Raw genomic sequence first — 12,005 nt, 5'->3', positions numbered from 1 at the left:
TAAGGCACACTAGAGGTAATACCTAGAGGTGTGAAAATGTAGCATGTGTCAGAGGTTGTGCATGAATGAAAGAAATGTTTGTGATTGTGTGAGTTGATCTGACCTACTTCTCCACTGCAGTCAGCCCCCGAATCTTTCTCCCTCACACACACCGACACACAGGGACAAACACACTCAGTTATATGTGTTACTGAGGTGTTAACCCTGCTGCTAATACCACGGTATTTGGTTTTATTTTGTCACAGCAAACAAAAAGGATCTGCTAGAAGCTTAAGTAAGAGGCAACTGGATCAAATATGGAGTCTCTTACTGATCCAATTCATCTATTAGTTGACTGACACAAAATTGTACAGCTGTCTAGATAACTGATTAACTATTTCAGTTGTTTTGCTGGTTCTAGCTCCTCAAATGCATGAAGATATCATTGCACAATGGTGATATTTAGGTCCAAGACTCCTAATGAAACAAACCAGGCAACTCTGAAACTGTCCTGAGCATTGTTTTCTATTTTCTTTTAGTTTTTTGTCTTGGACATATTCAGGACTCAGGTACAGATTTATTAAACATCATTCCAGTGGGCAGAGATGAGTGTGGTTGCTTTTACTACAAGATCAGTTTTGCATGAAAAAGTGCAATGGCAGCCTTAATAAATTGGGCTGATTGAACAGTTGACTGATTATATGACTGATGATGTTGATGATGTTGCTTGTCTGAGCCAGGACATTCTTGAAGAATATATTTTAATCTCGGTGAGGTTTTCCTGGTTAAATAAAGGTTAAAATAAAAAATTCAATTTGGAATTACTTATTTCATTAATGACCATTTATGCTTTATGACTGTGTTTTTGTATCTTTTGTGAGCTGAGTCCCAACCCGCACTTTGCCTTTCAGTCTCACACTTGTATGCAAAATTGCATTTAAGAACAGTCCCTATCTCTGACTGCAGTAATTAGATTTTGTCTAAGTCAATCAAACAGTAATTACAAACAGATTGCGAGTGTAAATTGAATCAGTGCTCAGCTCAGCCTTTTTGCCCCGTGCTTCCATGTCATAATTGCGGCCCATATTCTTTTTGTTGCAGTTACATTTCTTTTTTTTTTGTTTTGTTTTGTTTTTGTAGACATAGTATTTTTTTATGGCTCTGAAGACACATCTGAATACAGTTTAGTGTATACAGTTAGTAACAGTACAGTACTCAGTCAAATGGCCCTGGTTCTCAGCTGCGAGGATTTTCTGGTTTACTTTGTTTTTATGTTGCACTAAACTAAATATCTTTAGGTCTTCACCTGTTGGTTGGACCAAAAATGTATGCCATCTCCCTGAGCTTTAGCAAATTGTGACGGGCAATTCTATACTACATCTATAATCGACAGAAGTGCTAGCTACATGCTTAACTGTAATGTTAGCTTCTGTCCAACTGGGAACTGTTAGTTATACTGTACAGTATACTTTAGACTATATTCCAATGAATGTAGATGTTCATGGTGTCATTATAAATCTCGGGCAACAAAAACGTCTTTCTACCTCAGACAGGCTGCAAGAGGAGGTGAAATGTGAAGCTGTTGTCTGTGTTTGTCTGAACCCCACTCTGTCCATGAATGGTCTGCACCAAGCCCTATGTGTATGAGGGGGGTACGTCTTTGTTTATTCATGAGCACAAATTACTGTTGTACTATCACAGGTTAGTCAATCATCTCCTCATGTTAATAATTCTCATGATTAACACCCTAAATACTGCATGGGGATGATATGTAAGATACTAGTAGGAGTGGCACCTTTTTTATATTAGTTCAAGCTCTGTATAGAGTTTACTGCTGTATATGTACATACAGTGGGTACGGAAAGTATTCAGACCCCCTTAAATTTGTCACTCTTTGTTATATTGCAGCCATATGCTAAAATCATTTAAGTTCATTTTTTTCCTCATTAATGTACACACAGCACCCCATATTGACAGAAAAACAGAATTTTTGACGTTTTTGCAGATTTATTAAAAAAGAAAAACTGAAATATCACATGGTCATAAGTATTCAGACCCTTTGCTGTGACACTCGTATATTTAACTTAGGTGCTGTCCATTTCTTCTGATCATCCCTGAGATGGTTCTACACCTTCATTTGAGTCCAGCTGTGTTTGATTATACTGATTGGACGTGATTAGGAAAGCCACACACCTGTCTATATAAGACCCTACAGCTCACAGTGCATGTCAGAGCAAATGAGAATCATGAGGTCAAAGGAACTGCCTGAAGAGCTCAGAGACAGAATTGTGGCAAGGCACAGATCTGGCCAAGGTTACAAAAAAAAATTCTGCTGCACTTAAGGTTCCTAAGAGCACAGTGGCCTCCATAATCCTTAAATGGAAGACGTTTGGGACGACCAGAACCCTTACTAGAGCTGGCCGTCCGGCATGGGCAAAAATTTCAGTCTCTCGATGTGCAAAACTGATAGAGACATACCCCAAGTGACTTACAGCTGTAATCGCAGCAAAAGGTGGCGCTACAAAGTATTAACTTAAGGGGGCTGAATAATTTTGCACGCCCAATTTTTCAGTTTTTTATTTGTTAAAAAAGTTTGAAATATCCAATAAATTTTGTTCCACTTCATGATTGTGTCCCACTTGTTGTTGATTCTTCACAAAAAATTACAGTTTTATATCTTTATGTTTGAAGCCTGAAATGTGGCAAAAGGTCGCAAAGTTCAAGGGGGCCGAATACTTTCGCAAGGCACTGTATCCTGGACGAAAACCTTCTCCAGAGTGCTCAGGACCTCAGACTGGGCCGAAGGTTCACCTTCCAACAAGACAATGACCCTAAGCACACAGCTAAAATAACGAAGGAGTGGCTTCACAACAACTCCGTGACTGTTCTTGAATGGCCCAGCCAGAGCCCTGACTTAAACCCAATTGAGCATCTCTGGAGAGACCTGAAAATGGCTGTCCACCAACGTTTACCATCCAACCTGACAGAACTTAAGAAACTTAGAAAAATTTAAGGGGGTCTGAATACTTTCTGTACCCACTGTATAATAATCAAGTCCCAGCTTCTCTAACCCACATGTCGAAGTGTCCCTGAGCAAAACACTGAACCCCAAGTTGCTCCCGGTCATATCACCGTTGTGTGAATGTGAGTGTTTGCGTGTGCAAACGGGTAAATGTAATATCCCCCAACACAATGACACATTCCACTAAACTCAGCAGTAAACTCTGTTTTGAATTGCATTGGATTAGTTTTAAAAAAAAAAAAGAACGGACTGAAGGGAAGAAGTGGCATGTCAGTAGATGAGAGCAGATGAATCTTTGATTGATGTATTGATCGCCTTTAATGAACAGAACTGGAAACCTAGCCACTTCCGGCTCCCTAGCAGCTCACTGAGGCTGCCTGTCGTTCCTTTCTGACTCACTTGTGCCGTCTTATTGATTTACCTAATGTGTTTTTAAGCACGCTTCATTCAGCCTTGAGATGGTGGAAAGTCCAAACACACAGCTGAGCAGTGAGTCAGGTTTAGCTGACCAGTTTCACGGTACAAAGAGAGGAACAATGAGAACGACCTCCTACACACACATGCTTGTTTAACCCTCCCCTGCAGTGTGCCTGCATTGTGCGTTAGCCTCCACCATCTGTGGAGCAACTAACATGTCCCCCAGAGACGGAGGCTTTTGCTTTGTGCATTTCCGGTGCTCTTTCATCTCCCACTGATCTCTTAAACCAAAAGATATACAGGTGAGAAGTGTCCTTTTGTTTTACCAGGGCATCTGTCAACACTGTGCTCCTGTGAACAGCTTGCATGAGTAGCTGTTATTGATCGCAATCAGTCACCTGCTGTCCTGTTGTTAAAGGGAGTATAGCTCCACATGCCATGTGGGCAACTTCACCGTCTGCTCTCCTCAGGGGTGTTACAGGGAATTCTGGGCTCTGGGCATGGGAGGCCAGTATGGCCAAGCCCCCAGGAATTGTGATGAGCTTTTTCTTCTACACGATCGTTACCGAAGGAACAGCCATATCAGTACAATTTACTGGCTCTTTGCTGTTGTCAGTGTGATCCATTAGTTTAATCCCATTTACAGTATGTAAAAACAAACAAAACATTTTAATAATTGCACAAAGAAGCCTAATTCCTGATTATGATGATAGACTGTGTATTCTTGGGGAAATAACTCCTCTCAAACTGCAAAACATGTCCAAAAGAGCTGCTAAATCAAGTCAAGGCCCACACTGTTCACTCCAGTTGAACACAATGAAATAATGATATCTACAATGACACTTTTATTAGGAAAGTTCACTCATAAGTAATAATAGAAATTTAAAACATTTACAGGAGGTTCAGTGGGGTCTCACCCTCTCTGCATGTATGTACAGTCTTATGCAAAAGTTTAGGCACCCCTTGATAAATAACAGATTTTGGTGATTTTTTATTTGAACAGATGTTAACACAGTTTCTCTTGGAAATGGAAAAAATGCACAATATTTTCTGCAAACAGTGATGCATAGTTACTTCTTATGCCATAAATTGAACAAAAATAAAAAATAAAAACATTATTATGGCATGGTGCAAAAGTTTGGGCACCCTAAGAGTTCCAGAGTCTCAAAGTCTCTCACAAGGTTTCAGACCTTAATCAGCTCATTAGATCTGATGCACAGCAACAGCTGTCATTGGTAAATGCCAATTTCAAAGCTGTACAAATACCTTGACTCTTCAAACCTTGTGCACACACTTGTGGACACCCAGCAACCATGGGTTCCTCTAAGCAGCTGTGTAAGACCCTGAAAATGAAAGTTATTGATGCCCACAATGCAGGAGAAGGCTACAAGAAGATAGCAAAGCGTTGTCAGCTTGCAGTTTCCACAGTAAGAAATGTAATTAAGAGATGGCAGATCAGGGGAACTGTGGAGGTCAAGATGAGATCTGGAAGACCAAGAAAACTCTCGGACAGAACTGCTCGTATGCTGGTCAGAAAGACAAATCAAAACCCCCATTTGACTGCAAAAAACCTGCAGGAAGATTTAGCAGACTCAGGAGTGGTGGTGCACCGTTCCACTGTGCAGCGATGCTTGCACAGACAAGGCCTTCATGGAAGAGTCAGCAGAAGAAAACCTTATCTGCGTCCCCATCATAAAATCCAACGTCTGAAGTATGCAACAGGACATCTACAGAAGCCCGATGCGTTTTGGAAACAAGTGCTGTGGACTGATGAAGTTAAAATAGAACTCTTTGGACACAATCAGCAAAGGCATGTTTGGAGAAAAAAAGGAGCAGCATTTCATGAAAAGAACACCTTGCCAACTATTAAGCATGGGGGTGGATCTATCATGCTCTGGGGTTGTGTTGCAGCCAGTGGCACAGGAAACATTGCACGGGTGGAGGGAAGAATGGATTCCACTAAATACCAGCAAATTCTGGAAGCAAACATCACACCATCTGTAAAAAAGCTGAAGCTGAAAAGAGGATGGCTTCTACAACAGGACAATGATCCTAAACATACCTCTCAGACCTGACTCCAATTGAGCACATCTGGCACATCATGTCTCGCTCCATTCACCAACGCCACCTTGCACCACAGACTGTCCAGGAGTTGGGGGATGCTTTAGTCCAGGTGGGGGAGGAGATCCCTCAGGAGACCATCCGCCACCTCATCAGGAGCATGCCCAGGCATTGTAGGGAGGTCATACGGGCACGTGGAGGCCACACACACTACTGAACCTCATTTTGACTTGTTTTGAGGACATTACATCAAAGTTGGATCAGCCTGTAGTGTTGTTTTCCACTTTAATTTTGGGTGTCACTCCAGATCCAGACCTCCATGGGTTGCTAAATTTGATTTCCATTGATAATTTCTGTGTGATTTTGTTGTCAGCACATTCAACTATGTAATGAACAAGGTATTTAATAAGAATATTTCATTCATTCAGATCTAGGATGTCTTATTTTTGTGTTCCCTTTATTTTTTTGAGCAGTGTATATTTTCTGCTTTGTGTTGTAGATGGTATTTTAAAGTGTATTATTTAACCACTTTTGGAGGCAGGTGTTGCTCAGGTGAGTGAGCGGGTTGTCCACTAATGTTGCACCATCGGTGTGTGTGTGTGAGACAGGCAGGCTATAAAGTACTTTGTCCAGATATGTACATGCAATTTTTGTACATCTCTCACACTAATAATTTCTCTGCGTGGGATCAGTAAAGTATTTTTAAAGGGGCACCGATTTTACAGTCACTGCACAGCCCATGAAATCCAGAGTATCATGTCATCTGCATGTGTTTCAGAAAGTGATGTTAACTGTCTCAGCTTTTACAGTAACGCAACCATGACAAATGTGTTGCAAAGGGAGTTTGAAAGACAAAGGCAGGGAGGGACTCGGAACAGACGCTGCCGTTACCTGCCACTGTATCTGCATTGTATTGGTCAGTGAAACCTGTGTAACTTGTTAGCTGCCATGGCCAGTTTTTTACATCAGTATTCTTCTGCTTAGAATCAATGTTGCGTCTATTTTTGTAGGGAGAAGAGCAGATAAAAACACTGAAAACTGCTTGCTACACTCCTTTTCATTTTTTCAGAGAACAGAGCAGCTGCTTAACCACTTTTTAAGGCTAGTCTTTGTTTCCAGTTTAAAAGATATCAACCAAAACCAGAGGAGTGGGAAATAAATGTATAAAATATTTATAATTTCACACTTGAGGATCACACAAGGCATTTTATTCCAGACGCTGACTATCAAGAACCCTCGCGGGCCTGTGGTAGTCAGCGCCTCTGTTCCCCTACTGCAGCACACCAGATCTCGCTTATAGCGCTTAAAGAAACAGAAGCATAGCATATTCACAATGAGAGGCCCTTTTAGCTTGTGCTTATTGTTCCTGTATGATCAGACTTCAAATGGAGCCTCATGGGAGTTTTGGAGACAGATTCTCACAGTATTGTGAAGTCTAATGTGTCTTATGGGATTGTAATACATTGAATGGCATCTCAGAGTGTGGTGATGAAGTAGGTTTGCAGTGTTAATCCAGCGCCCACTTTTGCATAGCTCCTGGCCGTTTTCTTCTTTGTTTATCTCATGCAGAGGCCTGGAGCAGGACTGACGCTCCGCAGCCGAATAGACGTCTTTGATGTAAGCTTCACTTCGGCAGCTTCACCTTTGAACCCCAACTCTCTATGCACCTTTGAGACGGACCTCTCTCTTGTTGTTCTTTTCCCCTTCACACACATTTTAATCAATACTGTTTTGGCTTCCAGTGCATTTTCACCCCTTTTTTTTTTAAATGACCTATTTCCTGTTTTCTCCCGTTGTGAGTACAACTCTTTTCTTTCTGTATCAAGAAGAAAAGATGAGAGAGAAACGGAGAGTACGGCAAAATAAAAGTCATAAAAGGAGACTTCCATAAAGTTAATATATTAATCCAAGCACTGCCTTATGGTCTAATTTGATGCAGTAAACCTGATGAAATACTGTACCTTCAGACTGTTGTTGCAGATTGTTTTTCATTCATCATTTGATCTGGTCTTTGGGGTTTATCCTTGCCTCTAGACATGTTATCCTCTGTAGTTTGCAATTGTCAAGCACTACAACACAGACTTTTACTGATATAATGTCTGCACTCTTGAGATGGCTATCCAGCCTTCTGGTAATACTGCAGATACAGTACTTTTCAGAAATATCAGCACCCTCACCCTGCTATCAAACTGTTCCTTGCATGTCTTCCTCTGCATTTCTCCATTATTCATACACCACATCTGCAGTCACAGCACTAGCAGTGCTGTACAACTTGGGCACAGTGATGCTAATTAAAGAGCTGCGCTCAGAAAGCCACTTGGGCAGTTTTCAAACCCCAGCCACTTTAAACTGGGGCAGATTAGGCCCTTACCCACTGGTGAATGGCCTCATATCACATTCTCTGTTTGTGATCCTCCAGAACAAAACACTTCAGGATTATTTTTACTGTGATGCAGATGTGCATCTTGTGTGTTTGGCCCTCGTGCTCTGTGTGCATCATGTAAAAGTAGCTACTGTTAACCACCTCTAGCTTGTTACCTAATCCTACTCCAGTCTTTGTAATGCCACGATCATGTCGTGTGTTTCCATCAACATCATGTGCTCACTTTGTTTTGAAAGTTCTGAAATATCTGACTTAATTACAGCTCAATAATATGTAAGTGCCTGAAAAGCAGCCCTTAATGGTTGCCACACATCAGCCACAGTCCATTGTAGTGGCCATAAATTTAATGGGCAGAGTGCTATAATGACTGTGCACAGCATTTTTTAACCAACTCTGGAATCATAGTCATCTTGTCCTGTGAGCCCTCACGAATATAAATGCATACATAAGCTGTAACTATGATAACATAACGGTTTTACATAATCTTGTGTTTAAGCAAAGCACTATAGGTCCTAAACACCAAAAGACTGAATAATATTTCTCTCTGTGGTGTCTTGCACCCAGTATAATCTAACCCAGAGCAGATGGTTTAGAAATTTAACAATTAAAGCCAAATCAAACATTTACCAAGCTGTGAAGAACCTGAGCTATTAATGCTCCCATTCCAGTGGACCACAGCGTGCATTTAAAGAACACATCAAACCCTGGTTACCCACCAGTCATAAAGGCAGGGTCTGCATTGCCCCGAGGGGCCTGACCTCCACACACATGCACTGTCACACATATTGTACATGCATGTGTTTAGCCCTCATTCTGCATTTTCTCTCTTGATCTCAGTATGGTCCCACTAACTGAAATCAGGAGGCTGCAGTGTTTTTTGTTAAAGAAAGTGGCATCACTTGAAAGATGACAACCGAGTCTCTGACAGATCGACAACGTGGTTTGGCTGCTGGAATTCAACTGTCTGTGTGTACATGTTTGTTTGTGTGGACCTGCGTTAGAGTGTTACTGTTGTATACATCTCCCTCCCTTCAGATTATGCCAAGAATAGTAATTAATTATAAGACAGAGAGTTGGACAGTGAAGTTCTGTTTGTGCTTATTTGAAGAGCAAAGTTAGGAAAATTCATAATGTTTATATACATGTTAATATAACTGAATTATGCAGATGTAGTTTCTTTAGGCTGCTCAGTGAGTTTACTGATTTAGTAAGACCAAGATGTATTTTGAGGAGGTGGTCTGAACTATGTCTTAGGCAGTGCAGCTGGCATATTGTGCTGTGATTTAGTTTCATTAAAAAAGACTCTGTCTTCATGGTCAGCACTAAGAAAGAGTTCAACTTTGAGCACCTCCTCAAAGTCCTGTGTCCTTGCAGCAGGTCAGCTTTGCACAGTGTCCCTCCCCTCTCCCCTCTTCCCCACCTGCAGCACTCAGCTTGGGGGAGAGCCAGGTACACATTAGAGGGATGACTCAGTAGTAGGAGTGGATGGCTTCACGGGCTGGAGGTAATCCTGTCTCCTTGGCCTGAAAATAGCTTGGATCATCTTCTCCCACTTCTCTTCCCCGTTCTCATTTCACATTTTTCTTCACTCTGATACCTTTCAGCACTGCTACTTTTTTCCTCCATATTTTCAGCATATTCTATATTTGAATACCTCTTCCTTGAGTCTGAAAAATGTTGTCTGCTTTAATTTTCACATCCATCTCCTCTTCTCCTTCTCCTCCTGTCCTCCGTCCTTCCAAATAAAGAGGAGATACTTTTGGGAGCAAGTGAGCTTGGACTCACAAGGCGTGAAGGGCAAAGACACACAAAGGGGATGGGGGCAGGGACAAGAAAAGAATTGATTTTCCAGTTGGAGGGACTGTCCGATGGAGGACTAAGTCTGCCCTCAGGGCTCTGACTGGCTCAGACCAGCTCTTGATAGAAAAGGCCAGCCAGTGACCTTAGGACTCAAACATTTATGTTTTTCTACTGGTTTTTCTTAGAATCCCAGATATTCAGGGGAAAGCTTTGGCGATGATGGATGAGAAAGGTGACAGACCTGTTTTGTGTGTCCAGTGAAAGCTTTGTAAGGATGTGTTTATGTTCTGTGTGTATGCATGTGTGTGAGTACATTTGAACCTAACCTCATTTGCCCTTCACGAGAAACAGCACAGCAGCCCCTCTGGCATTTCAGTGAGCTGAAGAAGTAACAGGATGAGAGACGGACAGAGAAAGAGATGCATCACAATGCACAAACACACACACACAGCACCATTGGCTGGCTGGCAGCCATGACAGATGGGGGAGTTCAGTTCACGGGGGTTGCCATGGAAACCGGCATCAGCGCTACCCTGAGCTTCTCCTCTCGGCGCAAGCTGGGATCGAGAGCTGCACACGTTCTGCGGAGGAGTGCATCGTGGGCAGCAGGAGCCTTTTGCTGGTTGTTTATGACTTACTGTTGTTGCAAGTCACTGTTATCGGGTTCACAACTCATTTCACAAGTTTAGATTTGAGGGACAGAGGCTGGCGGCTTTGTGCGAGTCCAGCAGTAGCTGCGGGTTTGTTTACAAATGACACGGGCAGCCATGATCGATAACTGTGCCAGTGAGAAAGTGTGTCCCAAACTGCATGTGTTTATCATGCTTTTAGCTTCCTGTCACTGCCCCTCCTCTCCCAACCCCTTTATATTTGCATCTCACCTTCCTCTCACTCCCTCTGAACCAGAGAACAATTATCACAGTCCTCTTCTCATCATTTCCCACATTTACTGTACATTACATTCCCCCTCCCCCCCGAGGCAGCCTCAAACTTTATATTTATTTCCTTGCACTGTTTGATTCCTGCCATTGATCCTGTTTAAGAGCAAATGAGGCAAAGCACTTATTCACATGGAAAGAGTCTAACTTGATGTGACAGGCACTAAAAACCAATCGGCTCCCGCTCTCCAGCCCAGAAACGCTGTATGGATCATTCCATCAGCAGCACTCCTGCCTGAATTCTCCTCTGTTATTCATCTTCATTTTCTTAGTGTACATGCTGAAACATGAAAACACCAGCACATTTCTCCTCTGTGAGATAACTTCAGGGCATACAGCACCCACACACACTCCTATACACTCTGGCTTGCACAGTGATGCTCTGCTCATACTTATACAGCATAATACTCTCCTACATACTGTACTATACGTTCTCCTAAAGCTGGGTAGCTGTACAAGTGTTCTGTGAGCATTGTTTTCTATGGGACGAATTAATGGGAGAGAATGACTGTGCATATAACGGTGTAGGCTACACAGTGCAGTAGTAGTAGTAGTTTGTGTGTGTGTGTGTGTGTGTGTGGAGATGAATGTGCTGTATTTGTGACATTACAGAATGATGCTCTCTAAGAGCAAGAATGAGTTATGCTGGGTTCAGACTACACAATTCAATCCCAATAATGGCCTGAGCCGGCAGTCACAGGGAGTTATGATGCAACAACTGTTCATTTCATCTCATACTGTGTTGTAGTAAACAGTGCCTGATGCTGCATCTGCACATGTCATGATGTCCCGACACACAGTCTAGCATGCCAGAATTTTTCTAGGTCTTCATGAAAGCATGAGGAGCTGGAGGACTGTAAACAAAGCAGACGGCTAGCAATGGAAATCTCACACATGCGCAGTTGTTTCTTGCTTCCTACAGACACTGTAAAAAGTTATGATCGTTTGGAGCCTTGGGGACAACATTTTTTATCAAATATCAGGGTCTTATGTTTTGTAATGAAGAAACGTGTCACCCAGTGATCCAGGTGGGAGACTGACAGACTGAGTAGAGGCAGTTCGTTGTTGGTTTTATTCTTTGTATGGGAAGTGTGGAAAGTACTGTTAATATAGAAAATGACCAACCTTATCCTTTAAAACTTTGAGTTAACCACCAGTACCACAGTGATACAGCTAATGTTAGCATAGCTGTGGGACATAGCATGGTCCTCAGAGGCATTCTGTCTACATTCTTGTTCCCAGTCCCTGGCCCCTCCTACCAGTGTCCTCACACTAGGGTGTGGAGTGTGGGGTGTCCAAACCTGACCCGACAACCTATAGAATATAGCATCTGAACCCAACCCGAGCCCGATGCAGATGATTTCGTACGATGTTTATTCCCCTTATTATTAAACGAAGCAGGCAT

The 12,005-nt window shown here is 42.3% G+C and overlaps 1 protein-coding gene across 2 annotated transcripts in view; it reads left to right on the top strand.

The window, feature by feature from the left end:
• myo1d (myosin 1D) overlaps positions 1-12,005 on the top strand; it is a 76,195-nt gene that overhangs the window by 60,117 nt on the left and 4,073 nt on the right. The window contains exon 22 of one of the 2 annotated variants that reach the window (XM_020604669.1): positions 7,049-7,223. The exons of the other annotated variant lie outside the window; for it this stretch is intronic. Coding sequence (XP_020460325.1) covers positions 7,049-7,067 — 19 coding nt within the window. The 3' untranslated portion in view covers positions 7,068-7,223. Of the gene's footprint in view, positions 1-7,048; positions 7,224-12,005 lie in introns of those variants that run through there. 2 annotated transcript variants of the gene reach the window in all.

The sequence above is a fragment of the Monopterus albus genome, unplaced genomic scaffold (assembly GCF_001952655.1).
Source record: "Monopterus albus unplaced genomic scaffold, M_albus_1.0 scaffold67.1, whole genome shotgun sequence".
Lineage (NCBI taxonomy): Eukaryota > Metazoa > Chordata > Actinopteri > Synbranchiformes > Synbranchidae > Monopterus > Monopterus albus.
This window is presented reverse-complemented; position numbering and strand designations above follow the sequence as displayed.